Source organism: Vombatus ursinus, unplaced genomic scaffold (genome assembly GCF_900497805.2).
Source record: "Vombatus ursinus unplaced genomic scaffold, bare-nosed wombat genome assembly UNPS02014973.1, whole genome shotgun sequence".
Taxonomy (NCBI): Eukaryota; Metazoa; Chordata; class Mammalia; order Diprotodontia; family Vombatidae; genus Vombatus; species Vombatus ursinus.
Window position 1 is genome coordinate 10279521 of NW_020954751.1, and position 24775 is coordinate 10304295.

At 39.5% G+C, this 24775-nt stretch overlaps 1 protein-coding gene across 1 annotated transcript in view; it reads right to left on the bottom strand.

The window, feature by feature from the left end:
* The window catches only part of OC90 (otoconin 90), a 54790-nt gene extending 46042 nt beyond the window's left edge, over positions 1-8748 (bottom strand). Inside the window, exons 1-4 of the mRNA XM_027845508.1 lie at positions 8694-8748; positions 4609-4674; positions 1814-1873; positions 298-472 (exon numbers count right to left, since the gene is read on the bottom strand). Of these exons, the coding sequence (XP_027701309.1) occupies positions 298-472; positions 1814-1873; positions 4609-4674; positions 8694-8748 (356 nt within the window). The remainder of the gene's footprint in view (positions 1-297; positions 473-1813; positions 1874-4608; positions 4675-8693) is intronic.
* Positions 8749-24775: the final 16027 nt, after the last annotated feature.

Here is a 24775-nt window from a genome sequence, read left to right on the forward strand (position 1 = left end):
TTCTTCTTCTTCTTCTTCTTCTTCTTCTTCTTCTTCTTCTTCTTCTTTTTCTTCTTCTTCTCTCTCTCCCTCTCTCTCTCTCTTTCTTCCCCTTATATTTCACATATTGATTTGCTCACACATTCACAAAGAACTTAATAGTTTGAACTTTCCCAGAATGGAATAGTATATCTTGAGAAGCCAGTGGACCTGAGTTGCTCCAACCCTGTCTAGCTGATGTAGCTATTCATAATTCCTCTTACTTCTGGCAGCCAATAACATGCCCTCTTCCCCAAGTCTTCAATTATAGGAACTCACCTGTCAGTCTCATCCATGGGTTCCCCCTCCATCTCAAAGCGGCAGGAACAACCATAGTCTTCAAAGTCCTTGGGGCAGAGGCCAGCCATACACTTCAACTTGCTCACAAAATGGAGCAAGGCTGGGAAGTTGGTGAAGATGGCCTGCAGCCAGGTAAAGTGGGAGCCCAAGCAGTCTGCAGAGAGGTGAGGGGACAAATAAGAAAGTTCTTTGGGAGTAAGGACATGGAAACCAAAGCCTTCATCTAAATGCTACAAGCAGTTCTTGTCCAGGCCACTCACTACCTTGGCATTGTCATGATATTCTTGATCATCAAGTATTTATAGATTACTTGATATGTGACCAGCACAGTGTTAAATACAGTGAGAGATACAGAAGAGTTTTGTATGGTATAGGGCAAGAGCCTTGGAGTGGGAATGAGAAGACCTGAGTTGTAGTCTCAGTTCTACCATTTAGTATTTTTATTACCTCAGGAAAGGTTACTAACTGGTCCTCAGTTTTCTCATCTGTAAAATGAATATAATACTAGGGATTAGATAATCTATAAAATGGGAGTAGCCTATCACCAGTCTGAGAAGCTTATTGCTGAGACCATATGAGAGAATGTAGGTAAAATTCTCCACAACTGTAAAGCGCTATTTAAATGTTAACTCCTGCTGGGTGGCACAGTGGATAGAGTGCCAAGCCTTCCTGGGTTCATATCTTGCCTCAGACACTTACTAGCTGTGTAACCCAGGGTAAATTACTTAACCCTGTTTACCTCAGTTTCCTCATCTGTAAAATGAGATGGAGAAGGAAATGGCAAGCTACTCCAGTATCTTTGTCAAGAAAACCCAAAATGGGGCCACGACTGAACAACAGCAATATTACTACTGCAGAGGGGCAACAGAAGTGGACTATAGGTAGGGACCCTGAAGTTGGAGCTATGGAGCTGTGCATGCTTGGGTAAATTATTTTTCCTCTCTAGCCTTCAGAAAGGGGGCCCTACAAAAGGAGGATGCATTTTTCTTATGTTCTGATACTCTATTCTAGAAGTGGCAGTTCCTGTATAATTCTAATATAGCCATCATATATTTAGATATGTGTCCTATCTCCTCTGTTGGATTCTAAGTCCTGAAAGTAGTGATTCTGTTTATCCAGATTGCCTGATAGCTGCTCCAGTATCTAGTATGATACTTCAAACCTGATGAGAAAGGGTGATACAGAGGAAAAGATGCTGAATTTGGAGTCACAGAGGACTTGGGTATTCCCAGCTATTGCACTGAGCCTGTGTATCTAGATACAGTTACTTAACATCTGTAGGATTTAGTTTCCTCATTTGTAAAATGTATGTGTCTGCAGCTGAGTGGATTAGATGACCCTAAGGTCCATTCTAGCTTTAAATCAGTGTTTCTATGATCCTATCTATATAGGCCATCCTTTGTAAGAGGTTTTTGAATGAAAGGAACTCCAAGCATCCCCAACAGTGATAACATTTCCCTCAGTACTATCCTTTCAAACTAGGGATTCAACTTACCAAAAAATAATGTTACACTTTCCACATCTTTAAATGCCCCATTGAAGAATGTGATATTATCTAAAAAGAGAGGAAAGATGTAAAGTTAAAAAACTGTGTTATTGTGAAAGGGATAATAAATTTACATAAAGATATAGTCACATGATAAGACCACCATTTTGTTGGAACCTAGAGGAGGCTTAGGATGGGCATTATAATTGTCTTCTGTTCCCACTCTCAGGAAGGTAAGGCAATTGATCTGGGGGAGAGTTTTGGGGAGAGTTGTTATCAATAACCATACAACTAAATAACTGCCTGGGAAATAGAAAAAGAAGGTTGACTTAGGGCCAGAAAAAAAAATGATATCAAGTCATTGAAGGGACCAGTCATACAATATTGTTGTTTGTCCTTTTTTTTTTCCAAAGAGGATCAATGACTCTTGCTTGAAATGGATTTAAGTGAGGCAGAGTTACACAAAGTCATCAGCCTCCCTCTCTCTTCCAGAGTCATCGAAGTCCAGTGGCAGGACAAAAGTCAAGATGATTGGCGATGGCTTGGGATGCAGTGGATGGCCTTGGTATCTTTGATGTCTGACCAAGCTCTAAGTGCTCCACAGAGCGTGCTTCAGCCACCTTCGTGGCTATTGGAACAAATTGTTCTCATCTGCCCATTCCACTGGGCTAAGTCTTCACATACGTGGCGTAGACATCTGCCTAACTCACTAAAGGGTTTGAGGCCTGTCAGTTACCCTCAAACTGATGCAGCCTGTCTGGTGAGACAGCTTACCAGGGTGTGGTTGCTGCATATGCTACAGGTTTTTGGAGCCACAGGTGAGAATTAGGTGGCAGGTGAACACCAAAGTTGGATAAGCAGTCCTGAAAAGAGCTCAGCAAGACCTCACACAAGAGATACTAGTCCTTCCTGAACACCTCATATTCCCCTTGCCCCATCATATACTATTGTCACGAAGGAATGACATTATTCAGTGCCATAACCTGTGTTTCCTATGTGATGTCCCTAACCCTTAAGCCTGGCAGTGTTAATGGTTTGTGGATCCTTCTCAATTTGGTAAAACAGTAGGGAATGCTGCCTTGAAGGAATATAGTCCCAGAGTGACTGGTTTAACTTGAAGGAGACAATTGGGAGGAAAGCTTGTGTGATGGGAAATTTTTCCACTGACGTGGCAAGTTCACTGAGGCTAGCTAGTTTTGAGGGAGGTCAATATGACCTCCACAGGGGCACTGCTTGGGCTGTAATAGCTACTTTGATTGGAGTTCAAGTTAATACAACTTTCCTAATTATGGCTCACAGGGGAAAAACTCCAGACTCTCCAGAATAACATATGGAGCCATTCGACAAGTTAATGTGCAGAGAAGGTTTGGTCAATGAGTGCCTTGTCCAGGGTTCCTTGTTTATGAGGGTGAAAGGAAACTTTGGGTGGATAGAGTTTTTAAATATAAGTCTCTGCTCCAGGCAGGGACATCATGAGAAAATGGTCAGGTGCAAGCATTGTCTATTCTTTCTGATATAACCCTAAAAATACAAAGAGGGAAGACAGAATAATTGGAATAGCTGGTAACACCAACCATCCCTTCAAGAAGGAAGTTATAGATTGAGAGTGGTAGATATGAATGAATTGAGTTGCTAAGCCCCCTCAGCCAAACCCTGGTGTGGATAGCTGACCGAAGGCATGTCCTTATACAGATCTTGGTAACATGGAGCGCCAACAAGCAGAAGGAAAAACATACATACGGCCAAGCCTATATGTTTGACAAGGGAGGGAGCAGATAGAATTGCAAAGGGAAAGTCTCTAGAACAAGGAACAGATAGAATTTCAAGGCACATGGGAGCTAGGGATTGTTACTGACCACTAGGCTGAAGGCTTTGTACTGTTTATATAGTGCCTGGCATTTTCACAATGACAAAAACACCTAGCCCCAAAGTTCTGGGCCTTCTCAGACATTTCAGGAAGTTTCCTCTTTCCTGAGAAAGCTGAACCAACTACCATTATGGCCATTATCTCCATGGTGAGCAAGGAGACAGAGTAGTTCAGATGCTCACCAGAAATGGAACCAGCACCAAGACTATCATATAGCCTTGCCCTGTAAGATATATCCTTACAAGCTAGATAAATGGGGCAGCTAGGGGGCCCAGCAGATACAGCACTGGCCCTGGAGTCAGGAGGATCTGAGTTCAAATCCAGCCTCAGACTAGACACTTGACACTTACTAGCTGTGTGACCCTAGGCAAGTCACTTAACCCCAATTGCCTCACCAAAAAAAAAAATGCTAGATAAACCTTTTATAATCTCTGTGTCATATCAGTCATTTATAACCCTGATAACTTTGGCTCAAGATGGCTTTTTCATCCTCCTATAATAACTCACTTAGCAGACAGGATGGTGAAAATTACTTCCCTGTTCAAACAAGGAAAAAGAAAAGTCATTAGACACCCCCAGCCCACCAACACATATGTTCAGGGATTGTCAGACTGTGGAATCCTATGACACCAGAGCTGTGGGCAGTTTTATAGAAGTTCTACTGGCAGAAGAAATTGGGAGAGTATTCCCATCAAATCTGAGGGGTGAAGATGGGGTGGAGGGAAAGCACAGCATACTATATACCAAGAGGCAGGATTTACAAGAGAAAGAAAAACCTCTAAATCTTTTCAAAACACAGAGATGAACTCCTTTGCCATCAGGAAAAACAAACTTCTTTATCTGTCTCATAGGAAGATGCATTTTTTCCCCTTCTGTCAAAATCTCCTCTTCTCCATCCTCAGCTATACTTAGTAAGAAAAATTCAAAAGATTCTCACTTATATTTCTTGGAAGTCCTTGAGTCATTTCTGATGGAAGGTCAGGTGTGTCTCCATTTTGTCCACCTATTTATGACAAAGAGATTGAAAGGAAAGGTTTTTAGATGATAATGAAAATCTCCCTACTTTGCAAGGATGGGAGTGGAAACACATCTATTTGCATATCACTGGTGGAGAGGCTGTACTAATATCAAGATATAAAGCAGTGGTCACACATGCCATCTTGTTCCATTGACCTGCCTCCCTAGAGCCCAGAGATACTCAGTTTGAGATGTTTCTGAGACATCCAGTTTGAAATGATTAATAGGCAGTTAGGGATGTGGGATTGTAGATCAGGACAGAGTTTGGGGTTGGATATAAAGTGGAAAAGTTATCTGCAGAGAGATGCTATTTAAACCCATGGGAGCTGATACGTTCACTGAGAGTGGAGAGAAGAGGACGCAGAACAGAGTTTGGAGATAAACCCAAAACTAAGATTGGGTGTGATATGAATGAAAATCCAGAAAGTGATCAGACTGGTAGGAGGAAAACCAGGAGAGAATAGTGTCATGAAAACCCAGAGAGGAGAGGGTAGAGGGTATCTAGGAGGAGAGGGTGGTCAACAGTGTTGTACGTGGAGTCTTGGTAGGCAAGAGAGAACAATGAAAGATTGTTTAATAATGGCAGTGACATGATTAGAGTGGTGCATTAGGAAGATGAATCTGGCTGCTGTGTGAAGGATGGTTGGGAGATAAGATACCCCAGAAAAGAGAAAAAAACTGGATAGGAATCTACTGCAATGATCAGTGAGAGCAAAACCCTTTACAGTTAGGGAAATTCCATCTGCATGCCAAAAGTGTCATGGAGTGCTCATTCATCATGTTTTGGAAAATATAAACCTTTCCAATGAAAAGCAGGTCTTTATTGTGATTCTGAAAGAAAGAACCTTGTAAGGTGCTAGTCAGTAGCACAAAGGCCCTGTAATAGCTTTGGCATCATTCAAATGCAGCATAATTGCTCACAATCTGTTTAATTAGCATAACAGCTACTGATGTAAGAATGGTTGCTCCCCACTAGAGAAGCAATTGAAAAATATTATCTCCTACTTGATAATTACTACATTTTAATTTTCTCCTTGAGACTGATAATTAAATTCTATTCTAGAATTCTAGTTGATATTATTACCAATAGGTTTTAATGAGCTACATCTTTTCTTCTTCCTTTCTACTTTTTTTCAGTAGGTGAACTCTCATACACTTTCACCATGGGTTGTAAATGCTTCCATCCCATCAGGACTTTTGAAGAAAGCTTAAAAGTATAGTGGAAAGAGCACTTTTGACTTTGGAGTGAGAGAATCTGGATTCAGATCATCCTCTGATCCTTACTGAGGATCCCTACATGAGGTTAGGAAAATCACTTAGCTGCCATGCGCCTCAGTCTTCTCATCTATAAAATGAAGGTGTTGGATTAGGTCACCTCTGAAGTCCCTTCCAGCTCTAAAATCTAAGACTCTGATCCTAGTTCACTTACAAGAATTAGAGGTAGAGAAAGATAGAGAACCAAAAGAGGAAAACCATAAAGGCAAAAAATCATGGGATTGAAATCAGTGTTGGATTGATCGGTTGGCAAAACATGGGACAGTGTGGGTAGGACACTGGACTTGGAATTAAAATGTAGGTCAATCCATTCAATCCATCAATTAGCCCCTCTCCACCTTAAAGTAACTGCCCTTGTCAGGTGAGAACATCTCATTGGACTTAAATATCTCTATTTATTTATTTATCTCTAGACAACTGTTGGTTGTCAAGCCTAGCTGATTTCTAATCTCCTCTCTGAGGCTCAATGCAATGTTATCCTACTGTAACTCAGAGCACCAAATGTGCCACATCTCTTGTCCTCCCTCAAGACTTTCATCTGGCCATCATTTTTCTTTCCTTTGAGACTGGGTAAATTCACTGTCCTCTGTTTCTTGTTAGATCAGGGAGGGATTTGGGCAGAGTCCCTGCTATGTGGTATCCTTATGGAAACAGCCTGAGTTATAAGCTTGTGAACTTCCTTGTACTCACTTCAGTGAGCATGTGGAATTGATTGGAGGTGTGTGTGTGTGTGTGTGTGTGTGTGTGTGTGTGTGTGTAAGGGTACTGAGTAAGAACCTCAGTTCTCCAGAGTTAATTCATGGAGTTTTTACCTTATACAGAAGAGGAGTTCTACCTTCTTATCTTATGGATTCAGCTGTGATGGCTCTATTATCTGGCATATAATTCCTTTCTTCTGATGTTCTGGTTTTGGAATGTTTGTACCAAGAAGATATTCAGATCTCTTGCTGGTTAAATGATTTTCTTTTAACCTCAAAGAACTCTTCTAACTATGAAATTTCTCTGATTCTAGTTCAGAGAAGAAGAGATCAATGTAGTCTGAAGTATTTGGAGGAGACTTTATATTTGTATTCATTATCCCTGCCCATTCCTCAGTAGAATATAAGTTACTTGAGGGAAAGCACTGTTTATTTATTTTGTCTTTGCATCCTCAGCACCAAGACAATGCCTTGAACATTTTTGGAAGGTCTGGACCTGTGATTTTACCTGGCATAGGGACCTCCCAGTAAGGAGATACCCTTACTGATACAGATAGCCATTCATCTGTAGCTTACAGACTTTGAGAGTTGCCTGTTACTGAAACATATAGTCAAATGAATTGACTATACAGCCAGTATATTTCAGAAATGGAAATTAAACCAAGTTCTTCCTGACTCTTAGCCTGGTTCTCATATTTCAACAGTAGGCACTTATGCTAATAAGTATTTGTTGAACTAAACTGAATGTCAGAGGTGGTGAGACTTGAAGGATCTTAATCCATGTTGAATTAAGACAGGCACAGGGGAAAATAGAGAGCTTTCTATGCAGAGAGAATAACCTAAGTAAAGGCTGAGGGGTGGGAGGGAGTATGCTATGTGGAGGCATGGTGAATATGCCATTGAACACTGTAGGAGTTTGGATCCAATGTATTTATTGATCAAGGTGGCTCATCTGGAAAGAAATTGTAAAATTAGTTCAGTTTTGGTGACAATATGGTCAGAGAGAGATGAGAAAAACAAGATAGTTTAGATAAACTGATGAATGGATAGATAAGGTAGATAATTTGCAGAGTTAAAAATTAATTTTAAAAACTCTGTAAGTTTTATATAACAGTATCTCACGTTTGTAGATCTTGTCACATTTTCCAAAGCCCTTTTATAGCTCTAGAGCAATAAGGGACCCCAACACCCATCTGGTAAACCCCCTCCCTACCCCCATACCCTCATCATACAGACGAGGAAATTGGAACCCAGGAAGATTAAGTGACTTGCTCAGGGTCAATCACAGAGTCGATGTCAAAGGCAGGATTTTAGCCTTCTGACTTTCAAGGGAATACTTTTTCCATCGTACTATACTGCCTCCTTTCACATCCTTCTTCTCATTTGATCCACACCACAAGCTAGGTGGTGACCAGGGTAGGTATTATTGTTTCTGTGTTACAGAGAAGGAAACTGAGGCCCTGAAGACTGTGGCTGCACTGGCAAATCATTTTTCAAAATGGAAAATCTTGAGTTCCGAATATGATGTGTTTCTGTTGTTTGAGGATTAGCCCAACTATGTTTGGGGAGGCTTATCACAAGGAAGTTGGTCGGCCACCAGAATAATTTTTTTTCTTTTTTTTTTCACAGCAAACTGTCATATGAAACCATTCGCTAAGGTATGAAGGAGAGAAGGAGAATCCATACCAATGAGTTCAGATCCTCTTTAAGTGTTAAAGAGTATAATTATGAGCTCTTATTATAATGCATGAGTAGAGAGAGGTCCCAGAATAGTTTCTCTACTGGCCTGAGGGTGTGGGCCTTCAGGAAGGTAGGCCACAAATACCCGTCATTTATGCCCATCATGAACTTTCAATAGGCATGAAAACATTTTCTGAATTCACATTTAAAGAAAAGTACCACCTCTTACTCCCCAGTCCCCTCCCCCACCCCATCCTCTCAGCAAAACTAAGACCTCATTCGAAAGGACATCTTTTAAGCTAGTTAGATATCTTACCCTATGTTGGATTTGAAAAAAAGGATATTCACTTACCAGCAATTGGCAGCATCAACACACTCATCATGACAAATGCAAGCATGGTTTTCATCCAAAGAATAGAAATGAATCAGTAGCCTATGGAATAAAGTAAAACATGATGAAGAATATTTGCCCAACTCAATTCAATTCAGTTCAACAAATATGAATTATGCAAACTAAATGCAGCCAGGTAGCCTTTGTCAATGGAAGGCCGTGTAGGTCAGTGGGGAGAGCTCTTGATTGCATATCAGAAGCCTGTGCTCCAGTTCTGGCTCCCTGCTATCAAGGCACCATGTGACCTTCAGAAAGGCATTTCTCTACATTGGGGCTCAGGGACATCCTGCCCTAGCAGCTAGTATGCAGAACTTGGATTTGGGCTCAGATATCGAGCCTCATTTTCCTCGTCTCTAAGACAGGGACAACGACATTTATAGCTCGCACTGCTGTTGGAAAGAAAGCTCGTTGCAAATCTTAATTTGCTATTGAAATTTATGGTTTTTCAGAGAAATTTTCTTCATTTTTCAAATGAGGGTCGGATTAGGTAATCCCTAAGATCCATTCCAGCTCTAACATTTTGGTGTTAAATTTCTTTCAGGTGTAATATATTCTCTTCCTCAAGGTCTCTTCTAGCTCCTAGCATTTTTTTGTTTTTGTTTTTATAATCAACCATTGCAGGGAATTGGAAATATTTCACTCTGACACAATGTACTGATAATATCTCAATAACCATAAAATGTGGATAAATCTTTAGAGACAAGATTTTCCTGTATTCAGCAGAGATTCAGACCTGATCATGACATGTCCCCTGCACCTTTTGAGTCTGACAAGCAAAGAACTCCCTAAGACATGAAACCTGTCTTATCACCAAGGACAAGCTATTGTGAGTTCAACAGATGAAAGCATAGGATTCCTAATACCCTGAGAATGTTCTCCTCTGCTAGGGAGCTTAAGTAATTTCAAGGGAATCTGCAGACACAGGTGCCGTGGGAAATATTCTACTAAGGTGAAAACAGGACACCTGCCATTGTTGGATCTACTTGGCAATACCAGAACTGGAATATTTAATTGCTCAGTTATGTAAATTCCACCAAGTCAAACTTTTAAATCATAGAATGTTAGCGTTGTAAAAAACTTTAGAATTGTAAAATGTGAAAGATGGTTGTCTTATTCAGCCCCCCACCCCTGCCCACCATTTTGGATAGTACAGAGTTAAGGCCCAGAAAGGTCAATTGATTTGGCCAAGTAAGTATAAGATTCAAGACTTGAGCCCAGGCCTGCTGCTTCTCAGATTATTGTGTTTTCTGCTGTACCTCTTATTGCTGTTCAGTCATTCAATCTTGTCTGACATGGGGTTTTCTTGGCAAAGATACTGGAGTGGTTTGCCATTTCTATCCCTAGTGGATTAAGGTAAACAAAGGTTAAGTGACTTGCCCAGGGTGACACGACCAGTAAGTGAGGCCAAATTCGAACTCAGGTCTTCTGATTCCAGGCTCAGCGCTCTATCCACTGAGCACTCTGTTGTTGTTCAGTCATTTTTTTCAGTAGCGTCTGACTGTTTGTGACCCTATTTGGGGTTTTCTTGACCATTTCCTTCTCCAGCTCATTTTACAGATGAGGAACCGAGGCAAACAGGGTTAAACGACTTGCCTTGAGTCACAAAGGTAGTAAGTGTCTGAGTCCAGATTTGAACTCAAGAACATGGTCTTCCTGACTCCATGCCCAGCACACTATCCACTATGCCACTTCGCTGCCTCCTATCCCTCTACTGATCTTATTAGAATTAAGTCAATGAGACCAGTCAGTCTTCCCTATATCTCCTCCTCCATTTAAATGCTTAATAACAAGGTGTTCAAGTTCATAAAATGGTTCACTCCAAAGTCACTGGACATTTCTTAATTGGCAAATCTAATGACTTTTTCTCAGTCCTCATCCTTCTTGACCTCTCTGCAGCTTTTGATACAGTTAATCACTAATTTCTCCTTACTCCCTTGGTTTTCATGACACTTCTCTCTCCTGTATCTCCTTCTATCTGGACTATCCTGTCAGTCTCATTTGACGGATTTTCATCCAGGTCACTAACCCTAGGTGTTCCCTAACACTTTTTCCTGAGTCCTCTTCTCTTCTCCCTCTGGACTATCTCAGTTGGTGATCTCATCAGATCCCATGGGTTCAACTATCATCTCAGTGCAGACAATTCTCAGAGTCAAGCTTTACTTCTAAGCTCCAATCTCACGTCCCCATCTCTTGCATAGCTACAACTGGATGGCCCATAGGCCTCTTAAACTATAAAAGAGAACTCATTGTCTTTCCCTCCAAACTCTTGCTTCTAAATTTCCTATAATGTGAAAGGGCACAACAATCAGTCTAGTCATTTAGGCTTGAAACTTTGGTGTCATCCTTGACTCCTGGCTTTCACTCACTTCACATAAACATCATCAAATTTTGTCATTTTACCATCACAGCATCTCTTATATAAGTTCCCTTCTCTCCACTCACTTCACTTGTGTACAGGCCCTCATTGCTTGGATTATTGGAATAGCCTTCTAACTGTTCTCTCTGCATCTAGTCTCTCTCTGCCCTAATTCATCCTCCATTCAGTGGCCAAAGTGATTTCTTGAAATCTCTTAATGTCAAGGATGACACCAAAGTTTCAATCTAAATGACTGGAAGGATTGTCATGCTTTTTCACATAATAAGAATGTAGGAATTCTGGCCATATCAACCCCTATTTAAACTCCAGGGCTGCCCTATTACTTCAAGAATCAAATAAAAATCCTCTGTCTGGCATTTAACCGCCTTCTCAGCCTAGCCTCTTTCTATCTTTCCAATCTTCTTAAATTTTATTCCCCTTCACAGTCTAAAATCCAGCTATACTGGGCTACTTGCTGTTCCTTAGACAAGACAATCTTTGAACCCCATGCCTTTTCCCTGGCTGTCCTCAATGCCTCCAATGCTCTCCCTCCTCATCTCTGCCTCCTGGATTCAAGATTCAGCTCAACCCCACCTTCTTAGGACTTTCCTTCCCCTCCCCCCCAGTTTCTCCTGACTTCTGAGATCACCTTCCATCTCCTCTGTATATATCTTGCATACACACATATTTGCATGTTGTCGGCCCCCCATCCAAATGTGAGTTGCATGAGAGAAGAGATCATGTTTTTGCTTTTATTTCTACCTCTTATTTCTATTTAGCACAATGCCTGGAATATTCTTAATGGTCATTGAATGACTGGATACCCCACCCCCTTGCATGCCCTCCCCACAATTTTTTTCTTATTTCAGTGTTTTGTTGGTTCCTGCAGTCCCGTGGTTTCCACATGTCATACATCACCCTTCTGCTTATTCATTTCTGTCTGATTAACCTGTCCTTCTCTTCTTCCCCGCTTTTACTCACCATTGTGTTTTCAGTGGCAGGCAGTGCAAACATTAGCCCAGGAGGATGTAAGGAGTGAAGATAATCTTTCACTTCAATACAACTCTTTAAAAGGCCTTGAGGCTCATACCATTGAACCAACCCATGAAATGCCACAGCATCCCACCATCACCAAGGCCAAGGAATGTATTCTCTTACTCCTCACTGCTACACATATCCCCTTCTTTTCCTGTCAGTATTATTTTTGAGGTATGTGATGGAAGGGGGAGGGGCAGGGAATCAAAGGAAAGACAAACAAGAAGAGTAGATCTAAGCAGATCCAGCTTGTCAAATCATAACAAACAGGTTCCTTAGTGAGGCCTTCAAATGCTTAGATAGAGCAAATGCTGTATCAAAGTACCAATGAAATCATTTTGAATGCCTCTATTTGTAAAATAAGGTACGAACTAGCCTTCCTTCATAGGTAACACGGAATAATGGAAAGACTGGGAGTCCAGAGACCTCAGTTTGATTCCTAACTTACATGCTTACTAACTGAGTGACCTTGGGCAAGGCACTTAAACTCTTAAAGCCTCAGTGTCCCCATCCATAAAATGAGGACTACCTCACAGGGCTGTTGTGAGTGCTACATAAATGTAAGTAACTGTCATTCCCTGGCTTTTTCACCATTATCTACAGAGGTAGGGTGTCATAACAAAAAGAATGCTAGACTTAGAGTCCAGTGATGGTTGAGTTCAGATCTTGGCTTTACTCTCTGACTGTGTCACCTTGAACAAGTGACTTAACTTCTCTGATCTTGTTTCATCTTCTGCAAGAAGTGGATCAGCGTACTTACGCTACCCACCTCAGAGGTTTGTTGGGAGGACAGTGCTTTCAAAACTTTAAAGACTATAGAAATTGGAGTTGTTTCCATCTACCTAAAAGGCTTGCAACATTGATGTCTGAATTAGTGTGTTTATATCCTGCCCAGATAAACACACACAGGCAAAAATGCAGATAGAGACACATGGCAAGAACCTTTCATTCATCTGGGCATAGTGGATAAATTTGAAAAGCAGAATTTGTTAGCTTCTGTTGGCTTAGGGTACTGTAGAATAAGATGCCTACAGTTCCTTGGAACCTCACCCACATTCATTAAAGTTCAGTTATAGCATGGATACTGGCATAGGAGCTTAGCAAGTGTTTTACCCATCTCTATATTGCGATGTCCCCATTCCCCCTCAATGACACTAAACCCCACCTCATCCATCATACCCACACAGAAGAGTAGCACATGGATAAAAAATGCTTACCTGAAAAGTCTTATTCCAGTGCAGTTGGATGGATGATAATGGCTGTGAACAAAGTCAGGACTAAGTGATTTATACCACCTACCCCCAGTACAGGCGATTATCCCCTAGCCAACAGCCCCTGCTCATTTGTGAGTGAAACTGTTCATAAAATGTCAAAACATAATTGGAGGGAGGGGACAGAATAATCCAGACTGAAACACTCAGGGCTCTATATTAAGAAGCTCACCTGCACAGAACATTGGCCAGCAGGACCCCTGTTCAGATACCCTGCCACTAATTAGGAAACAATGGATTCTCTGTTCTCTACCTTCCTTCAAGTCTTTGAACCCTAGAGATATGACTCAGGTTTAGCAAAGGAGCGGCTCAGTGATTAAAGCCGGATAAAAGCCACGCAACATGGCTCCATTCTTCCTCCAGCTGCCTCGTCCACAACTGGCTCCATCTGATATCAGTTGTTATTTAGTAGGGATGGCCTTCCAACACCAGTCTCTGTTAACAGCAGCAAAGGACTGGAGAACAGGGTGACTCAATGTTCAGCCACCATTTTTCTATCAAAGACCCCCTAAAGATCCCTTTAAACTTTAAAGGAAACTAGGACTTACCAAACCAGCCATTTAGTGGGAATTCCCTCCTTTATAAGGGAACTAATGCTGGGTTTCTTTAAACATGAGGTTCCCCTAGTGCTTGTTTGCAAGGATTTTAATTTTGAATTTTTTACAAACCGAAAGCAAGGACAAAGTATTTCTGAAGTGATAATGTTAATAAGACATATAAGCAAATAAGAGGGGAAAAGGACCCACATGTACAAAAATATTTATAGCAGCTCTTTTTGTGGTAGCAAAGAATTGGAAATTGAGGGGATGTCCATCAATTGGGGAATGGCTAAACAAGTTGTGGTATATGAATATAATGGAATACTATTGTGCTATAAGAAATGATGAGCAAGCAGACTTCAGAAAAACCTGGAAAGACTTGTATGGTCTGATGCTTACTGAAGTGAGCAGAACCAGGAGAACACTGTACACAGTAACAGTCACATTGTGCAATGACTAACATTGATAGACTTAGCTCTTCTCAGCAATGCAAGGATCTAAGATCCAAAGTTCTCATGATGGAAAATGCTATCCACATCCAAAGAAAGAACTATGGAGTTTGAATGCAGATCGAAGCACACTATTTGCTATTTTTTTTTCTTCTGTTGTGTTTTGTTTCCTCTTTCTGGCGGTTTCTCCTGTTGGTTCTAATTCTTATTTATAACATCACTAACGTGAAAATATGTTTAACAGGAATGTATATGTACAGCCATCTTGGGGAAGGAGATGGGGAGGGAGGAGGAGAAAAATTCAAAACTCAAAAGCTTATGGTAGTGATTGTTGATAAATCAAAATAAATTAATAAAAAATAAAAAAAGAAATATTGATGTGACAGGAGCACACGTGATAACAGACCAATAAGAAGCCATCAAATACCAAGAAATTGGAAGACCATGCAGCTTGACAGTCTACATAATTGCTCTGGATCACAGGCAGGTCCCCATAAATACCTTGTAACCACCTATTGCCTATTGAGGACACAGACAGACTTCCTTGTGAACAGAATCAAAGGACGGATGGAGAGTGGGCCAAGAGGGCTCCAAAGAGAAGAGAACCCTCATCAGCTGCAGGGAGAACTCTCAGGGCTAGGTGATGGCTCAGAAGATAAAGTCTCAGATGAAGATGAAACTAGGTATTGCTGCCTGCTACCCAGGGTAGATGGGACAATATTAACTGAAAGCAGAAGAAAGAGCTATCCAATTATTACCCTGTTTCTGTTTTCTCTGCTTGAGAATAACCTTTGAAGAAAAAAGGACAGAATGAAAATGGCTAATTAGCAAATTGATACTTAAGTAAGGTGATCAAAGATGTCCTTGATGAATTCAAATCGTGTAGCTCAAGAAAATTACATCCCTGGGTACTGATAGAATTGACATATGAGATTGCTGAACCACTGTTGGTGATATCTGTAAGACTGTTTAGCATTGAAGAGGTACTAAAGGCCTGAAGAAGGACAAATACTGTCCTGATTTTTTAAAAAAGGAAAAAGAATGGAAAAGATCTTGATACGCTTTGAATACTGTGCTAAATCTAATGAGATTAATTTCAATATGGTAAGTCTTATACTTGGGTTTAAACTTCTGTGGTACTGTGTAATTAACAGTTTGTTTGGAAAAAGGTCTGAGGGTATTAGTGAACTTGTAATATCAAGAGACGTAAAGCTTCTGGAATAAGGAGTGATAGTTCCCTGGTCAAAGCCCAAGTATAGTCTAGTGCTCATTTCTGAACCCCACATTTTCAGAAGAACATTGGTGGGCAGGATAGTATGCAAATAAAGGCAATCTGGATTAATAAATAGCTTGGAGCACATGCCACCTAAAGATTGGTTGAACAAACTGGCATTGTTTATCCTGGCAAGATAAGACCAAGGAGTAACGGAATAACTTTCTTTAAGTGCTTAAAAGGTCCAACATATGGAAGAGGAATTAGATTTGTTCTATTTGACCCTTGAGGGCTGACCTGGGAGCAATGTGTAGGTTAAGCCCAAATTTAAATTTAATCTAAAGAAAAATGCTCTAGCAATTAGAGCTGTCCAAAAGTGGAATTAATGACTGCCATCGTGAGTAGTAGAAGGCCTTAGGAGGTCTTCAAGCAAAAGTTGACAGTTAAGTTGCAATGGTCATCCTTTTTCAAGTATGTAGTTTGGATTAAATGGTCATTGGGTTTCCTTTCAACTCTGAAATTCTGTGATTATGCCTTGACAATAACTACTCACGAAAGTGAGCCTGTCAACAACAACATTATGAGAAGTGCATTAAGGGAAGCTAGGATCAGTTTCAGGGAGTCACCCTGTCCTACTGAAGGAATCTTTAAGAGTCTCAGTTAGGATATGTCATTGAAGTAATACTACACTGGCAGGGAACTGAGGTGGAGAAACATAGGAGGTAAATTTAAATACTCAAGTGACTAGCTTTTGGTCTTGTATAATTCCTGAAAAGTGAGCATCACAAAATTGTGATGTTGGAATGCTTGCAGGAGTGAGACGGACAATTTGTTTTTTGGAGACTACTTAGGAAACTGTGCTCAGTTCATCTGTGCTTTTGTATGTGGGAGAGAAGGTGCTTCTGACTTTGGGTGGAAAGGGTGCTTCAGAAGTTGGAAGTCAAAGATGAGCTATTGTGTAGGAGAAAAATTTATTGCTCAAAAGGCTTGCCATTTCCCTATCAATATATGCCATTACCTGGTAGTGGTGAAAAGCACTAATTTACTTAAAATAGAAAAATAGGTGAATTGGCATTCAGGGGCTCTTCCCCACTATTAGCGGCAAATGCTTTCTAAGTGGATGCCTCTGTTGGTAAGTCAGAGGAGATAGCAAAGAAATGACAAAACATATCATACCCAAAATGGACACATTTGAAGCAAATTTAGTGGCATGAAATTTGGGGGTTAGCCCTTAGTCTCATGCAGACAGGAACAAGGGTCTCAGAGTGCTTACAGTTCAAGGCATGTGTCTCTAGGTCTGAGAGTGTGTCTGCCATTAGACCTACTCCTGATCTCAATTGGTGTAAGTGCTAATAGCAGGTGTGAAACTCCCTGAAGCTTGCAACAGCCTAATGGTAGGACTTGGTTCTTTTCCTATATGTAGAAATAATAACAATGATGATAATAATAATAATAACTAACATTTATGTAGCAATTAAGTATGTGCCAGGCACTTCGCTAAGCCCTTTATAAACACTTTACAATTATCTCATTTGGTTCTCACAACTGTGAGAGGTAGGTGCTATTATTATTCCCATTTTGCAGTTAAGGTAATTAAGACAAAAATTACTTGCCCAGGGTCTCACAGCTCATAAGTGTCTGAGGCCAGATTTGAACTTGGGTCTCTCTGGTGCTCTATCCACTACATCACCTAGTTTTCCCAACATAATTATCTCTTCCTCATTTAGGCTATAAACCTTCTTTCAGTTTTCCCTACTTCCCAAATCTAGACTCCAGACCATAAGCCATTCCTAAGATCATAGGCCCAAGTTAAAAATTAACTTTATAGAAGTTCTTGGGCCCAAAAAAGACATTTTTATCTTCCTATAGACCCAGGATGGTAAAGAAGAATTCTTCACATCAGCACTTTATCTTTGAGCTCATCTGAGACTAGATCAGTCTTAGGACTTCAGAGCTAATAATTTATAAACTACCAATTAATTTAACAAAAACCATTATACAAAGAAATATAACTATACATATACACAGGAAATCTTCCTTATTTGAACACGATTGGTACCTGGAAAAGGCCACTTAAAGCAAATCTAGTGACAGTGGAGACCAGTACATTTAATTGAAAATAGTGGGAAAAGTTTGATTGGAACACTACATTATATTTATTATTATTATTGTTATTGTTATTATTATTATTATTATATTAGGACACTGGCTCTGGAGTCAGATCATCTCAATTCAAATCCAGCCTCTGACATTTGCTACTCAGGTGACCTTGGGCATTAATTAACCTCCTTTCACCCTCTGTTTCCTCATCTTAAAATGAGTTTAGACTAAATGATCTTTTAAGGTTCCCCTCCAACTCTAGAGCTCTGATCCTATAAAATGAAACTAAAAATTATGAAAACAAGTTTATTTTATTTTATATTTAACACAATACTGGTGATAATTGCAACTCTGCACTAATTCTTAGAATGAACAAGGATCAAATGTAGATTTGTTGGGGTGAGTATCATTTTTCAAACAAAATTACATTCACTGATAAAATACCTAATTAGATATAAACTGAAAAGAAATAGATTAATTAGGGAAGATTTTGGAGTTAAAAGACCTAGCTTTGAACTTCAGTTCTGCAATACACTAACAACACTATAGCTCTGCAATAACTACCAATACAGCCTTGGGCTGGTCAAATTTGACTTGTTGGGGCATCAGTTTCCTCATCTGTTAGAAAGAAAGGGAGGAAAAGAGAGAGAGAGAGAGAGAGAACTTGACTCAATAATATTTAAAGTCCCTTTTAAATCAGTGCTTCTATGATAGCACAATACAAAAGTCTTTACTTGACTTTGACTTCTGTTTCATGATCAAACAGAAAATCATTATTACAAAAAAAATGTGGGTTTCATCAATTTCCCCAAGATCTTCCTGTTCATATCATTCTCTTCTGAAACGCCTACTGACAATCAGGAAGAGATGGACCAGACAAAGACTGGACAGGATGGTCTTGGAAACAGGTGAATGTTAAGTAACAATGGTGGTGACTAATTGCATTAAGTGGTCAATTCATGAATATGTGCATGTTAAAATTTTGGCTTCCCTTAGTAACTTCCAGGGGAGGCAGTATAGCAGACTGGTCTCTGAGACAAGAAAATGGGATTTTGACTTCTTCCAATAAAACGTACTGGACAGTTACTTCACCTTTCAATCCCCTGAGCAATGTTCTATGACCATAAACTGTAAGATAATTGGTGAGCTGCTAACTGGTAGTTTTCTCATTGAGTGTTCCCTATACAAATGTTCCCTAAAAAAATCCAGACTCAAACGAAATGCAACCTGGTAATTTTGATGACTCAAATAATAAATACTCGAATCATGAGTAATATATATTTGTATGCATTCATACACATATACCTTATTCTACTACAAGGTTTTTCTGACTAAAATAATACAAATAATAAAGCGTTTAAATGTATATATTCATACACACATATGAAATTCATTGGTCCAATACTTAGCAATGAATTTATCTACCTTTAATTACTGCTAGTAAAATATATCTCTAAATAAGAGAAATTAACAATTTCATTTCTCCAAACTTTGGATTCAGCATCACTATACTAGACACTGTGCTAATCTCTTAACTAATATTATCTCCTTCGAACCTCACAACAACTGTAGGAGGTAAGTGCTACTCTCATTTTACTGTGTCTTGCTCAGGACACACCAGAAAGTGCCTGAGGCCAGGTTGGATCTTATTCTTGACTCCCTACCTGCCATCTAGTTGCCCTCATTTAACAGAAAAGTAGTTTTAAAAGAAAAGAAGGAAATATCTCTTTAACAAAGCAAACTAAAAAAGCACAGAGATTTTGGTTGTTGTTTTTCTCCCATTTTGCTAGAAATGGAGGGGAGAGGGAGAGGTATTTCATTCTTATATTCATCAATAAATATGGGGAAAGAAAAAAAGAATGTCTTTAATGAGGAAACCTCTTTAAACTAAAGATGCAAACACAGGAGCACAAATGTTGCTTTACAAAACTTAGGATGAAAAAAGTATGTATTTTAATAAATATCTCTTCTTGGTTCTTACTGAGAAGTGAACTCAGATTTTCATATAAAAGCAATTTCTCCCCCTTGATGGTTTCCTTAGGAAGGAGAAGGGACCATTGCTGATTATCTCTGTTGCCAGAAGGCTAGTCAGCCACTCCCCTCTGAGCTGAGTTTAGCAACTGAAAATTTATGTGAATAAGAGAAAAGAAAGCAGGACATAACACATGCTTTTCACTGCTGCTTTTAAAAGAAGCTAGGTGGGGCTACAGTGTGAGGGTAAGGGGACATATGATAAACTATCTAATTGAAGAATAACACACTAGGGAAATTTTCTCATTACCTCAGAATCTATCTTTTTGCCCTTAAATTCAAATCTCAACCTCTCTGCGGGGTTGAGAATTTAAATCCATGCAAAGCAAATATACATATGCATATACATATACATATACATGTAACATACATACATATTTATGTATGTGTTTATATATATATGTGCATATGTAGATAAGGGTAGAAATAGAGGTAGGGATATGGATATAGGTATATAGATATAGATATGATACAGATATAGATACAAATACAGATTAGATATAGATATGGACATGGATATAGATATAGATACAGATAGAGATAGATACAGATACAATTTAGAAATAGATATGGAAATAGAAACAGATACAGATATAGATAAGGATGCAGATATAGATATAGATACAGATTAGATATAAATATGGATATGAATATAGATACAGATACAGATATAGATATAGAAATATATAGATACACATACAGATTAGATATAGATATGGATAAACATAGATATAATCTCGGAGTCTTATCTCTTTGAGTTGGGTAAACAGACAAATTAAAACGGCTAGGTAACAACCAACTAAAACAATAGGGTAAATTCAGGAAAATGCATTAATACCAAACCCTTTCAATGTCCATGTCCCAAGTGAAAACACCAAACCTCCTCTTAGTCTCTAGGTACTGAAGGTTATGAGTCTAGCCCCGTCCCAGGCCTCAGCTTCAGGAGAACATGGAGGGTTAATAACTTGCTCTTCTGTTGACCACTAAAGGTGGCACACCTTGTTGTCTGGGTCACCTTTGTTGATCACCTCAGGTACATTCAGGGATTGGGGCTTCTGTCACCACCCCTCCCATCAGGGATGACTGTGGTCATCCAGGAGAAAAGGAGAGTAGTCCCAAGTCTCAGGCCAGGGTCAGCAGGAGAGAAGAAACTTCATGGAACCGAATCAGTGCCGCTGCCTCGGTGTTATTCGCCTGGCCTCAGCAGGAAGGGAGAAGGACTGACAAAGGCCACAAAATCTTTCAACATCCAAAAGGTGGGATGTGAAACGCCATGCCATTCTCTTCCCCTGCTTTCTCCTCCTCCTCCAAGTATCTCTAGCATCCTTGTAAAACTCCTCCTTCCAAGAGCATCCTTGTAAGAATTTCCTCTTCCAAGAACATCACTGTAAAGACTCCCTCTTCGGAAAGCATCCTCGTATTCCAAATGCAAACAGATTCCAGAAAGGCTCTTCGCAACTAAATGCACCTATTCTTGCAAGTTTTGCTTTCAATGGTGACATTTTGCAAGGCTGTCTAATAGCCTAACAACTGAATTTTTATGTATTGTCCTAAGTAATAAGTTTTACCTAGAAGTAACATTTAATCATAGCAAGAACACAAGCCTCTTCTAAAGCTTTAAAACTAAGAACTGACTTCTACATAGGCAGAACACATGGCTGCCAATGTCCTGTGACTTGAGAGATGCTGAAAGACCTCTTAACATCCATGCTCCTATCAGCCAGCTACAGGACTTCAACCTATCATCTTTTGAGAGTCACAGAATCAATTGGAAAGAAAATCCAAAGCTCCTCTGGACTAACATCAATAAAGAGACTCTTCAACAATACAGCCTCCCCTTTTTAAAATTCTACCTCAGAGAGCACCTTTGAACTCTGTGCTCTTCTTAGTCAGGCTTTCTGACTTATTTTTCTGAGTTATAGGGTTTGTTCATATTCCAAGGGTATCCAGTGAGACTTCTTATATAATAATGGGAAGACCAATGTTAGAACTGGATGGAATCACATGACTCAGTTAGGCCATGTGCCTCCAATTACAAATGAGGTCAAAGGCCTTTCCTCCTTCCAACAAATGGCAAGCAACAGTCTGAAGTTGTTTCTTTTTTTTTTTTTTAATTTTTGAGGTCTTTTTCACTTCTGGCTATAACTATGGAAGGGCCTGCTCCATATCCTCTCCCCTTCCCCTCAAGCAAATTAGTTAAGCCCTCCTAGACTGATTTTTTTTGTGACGGTAAATGGTAAATTAGGCCTTTTGTCTCAGTTCTTACCTAGCTCTTGCCTCAGATAAACTAAGGTCTAGGAAAGACTTTAATTTAGAAAGACCAAGGTCATCCACTGCCTCCTTGGTCTTCACCAGTCATCTTGTCTTTTGTCTTGACTCTGAAGGAGAGAGTGTAGCTGACAACTTTGCACAGCCCTGCTTCACTTAAATCCAATCCACTTGCAAATCAAGCCATCACCCTAGTGATGTCATTGGCCCTCTTTGAGAAGGAGGACAAAGAACAACAAATGAGAGCCCTGAACACCCAAAAAAGTAGTGACTTGATCAAGGTCACAGAAGTTGTTGGGGGGACAGAACTCAAATCCAGGCCTCCTGAGCACCAGTTTAATTAGCCCCTAGGATAGTTCAAAGCATTGTCTGAATAATCTATTGTAGGGATACTTTGAGTGGGAGATTGGAATAAATGACCTTGAAAAACCAACTCTAGGTTTCTGAGATTCTAGTACTTTCAGAAGTTCTCGGTTCATTCCCTCTCTCACCCTCCCTTCCAAGGACAATTCAATATCTTTGGAGAATTTGTAGAGAGTGGAGGTGGGGCAAAAGGGAGGGGTTAAATGGCCCCCTGCCTTTGGAAACTCTGTTGCCCCTTGCCTCCTAGGCTCTCTTCTGTAATCACTTTAGGGACAGATTTATTTATTTGTTTTCTTTAATTACTGTTCAAGCCCTGGTGAGAGCCAGGGCTTATTATTTCATTTGGTGAAAGACATAGTGATATCTTGTTTGGGGAAGAGAAGACTTAGTAGGGATACAACTGCTGTCTTCAAATATCAGAAAGACTATTGCATGAAAGATGAATGAACTGGAAGATCCTGGCCATGTACTGTAAGTCACATGAAATACACAAAGTCAAGTTTATTCAATGATTCATTGACATGATGAGGCAGCCACAAGGGTGGGTCAGGAGGGAACTAGTAATAATTAACATGCACTATATATATATGTATACAAACACATGTGTATGTATATACACACACACCCATATACACACACACATATACACACATATAGTACCTATTAATTACGATTTTCCATACACACACATTATACACATACATATACATACACATACATATTGCATGTTAATTACTATTTTCATATATATTTATACACATCCACACACATATGTATATATGTATATACACATACACATATACACATATTCATACACACGCACACACACATACACACATACACACTCACACGCATGCATATACACACATGTAAGCATACATGCACACACGAACACACCTATATACATAAACATGTGTGTGCATACATATACACACATGCACATATGCACACATATACATATACATACACACATACATATATACACATACACACACATATACATGTATATACATATATACATATAGAGAAGAGAGTGTTAGTTTTATTTGATCCTGACAACAGCTCTGCAAGGTAAGTGCTGTTATTATACCTATTTTACAAATGAGGAAACTGAGGTTGAGAGAGATTACCAAACTTGTGCAGAGTCACACAGCTAGGAAGGATCTGAGACAGGATTCTATTTCAGGCATTTCTGACTCTAAGTCTAGCTTTCTATCCACTACTGCAAGACCTTGCTGCCTTAGAATTTAAACTGAGCACAAGCAGCACTCAGAAAAGATAAAATGCATTTTTTATCAACTTGGAGAGAACCAGGCATCCTTCAGTGTTCTGAATCCTTGATACATTTACTATCTACTGCCTTGCTCCCACCACACACCAAATTTTTGCTACATCGTGGCACAATTTCCCTAAACCTAACTCTGCAAATGTTTAAAATATCTTCATCATGGTATAAAAATGCATATCTTCCTTAAATGGTCAAGATGTTTTAGTTAATTAATCAAAGAAAAATCAAATTCATAAAGGAGCTACATGAAATTCTTCTTTTTTTTAATTAAAAAAAATCTAACAATAAAGACCACTGCTAGACCCCAAGCATGGCACCTATCACACTTTTTCTATCAACTACAGGATTTCCTTCAAACTCTGGACCCACACATTCATAGCTGGAGTTCAGTCTTCATGTAACCTGGTTTCTTGAAAAGAAAATCAACAAGGAATACAAATAAGATGTTTTTTGTTATGTATCCTATTCTAGGTATATTAAAAAAAAACCCACCACCTCCCCTCCCCCACCATTCTTTTTTTTTCTTTTCTTTTCTTTTCTTTTTTTCCTGAGACTAGGTCTTTCTATCACATTCAGGCTGGAAGTATAGAAGCCACTCATGAAACCAACCCACTACTCACGTGCCTGGGAACTTTGCGCTGTTTCATTTGCTCCTCCTTAGGCAGCCTGGTGGATGAAGTCTCACACTACATAGACTTAGTCCTCCTGCAGCTCAGAACCCTTGAATTCAAGTGATACACCAGTCTCAACCTCTCTGGTAGCAAGGATTACAGATGGAGACTACCAAGTCTGCCTTATCCATTCATTTTTATTAAAACAAAAAATTGCACAAGAGACTCATCTGGGGAAAATACATCTATCTTACCTATAATGCTAAAACTAGAAAGAGCAGCTTTTAAAATAAATAATAATTAAAATAGATAATAACCTTTTTTATAAAGACCTTGATGTTTACAAAGAGCTTTAGGGAAATGATCTCATTTGCTTCTTGTAACAGCCCCATAAGGTAAATGTTATTGTTATGTTCACTTTACAGATGAGGATTAGAGATTTAGATAGAGACAGATAGGGATTGGCATAGATAGATAGATAGATAGATAGATAGATAGATAGATAGATAGATAGATAGA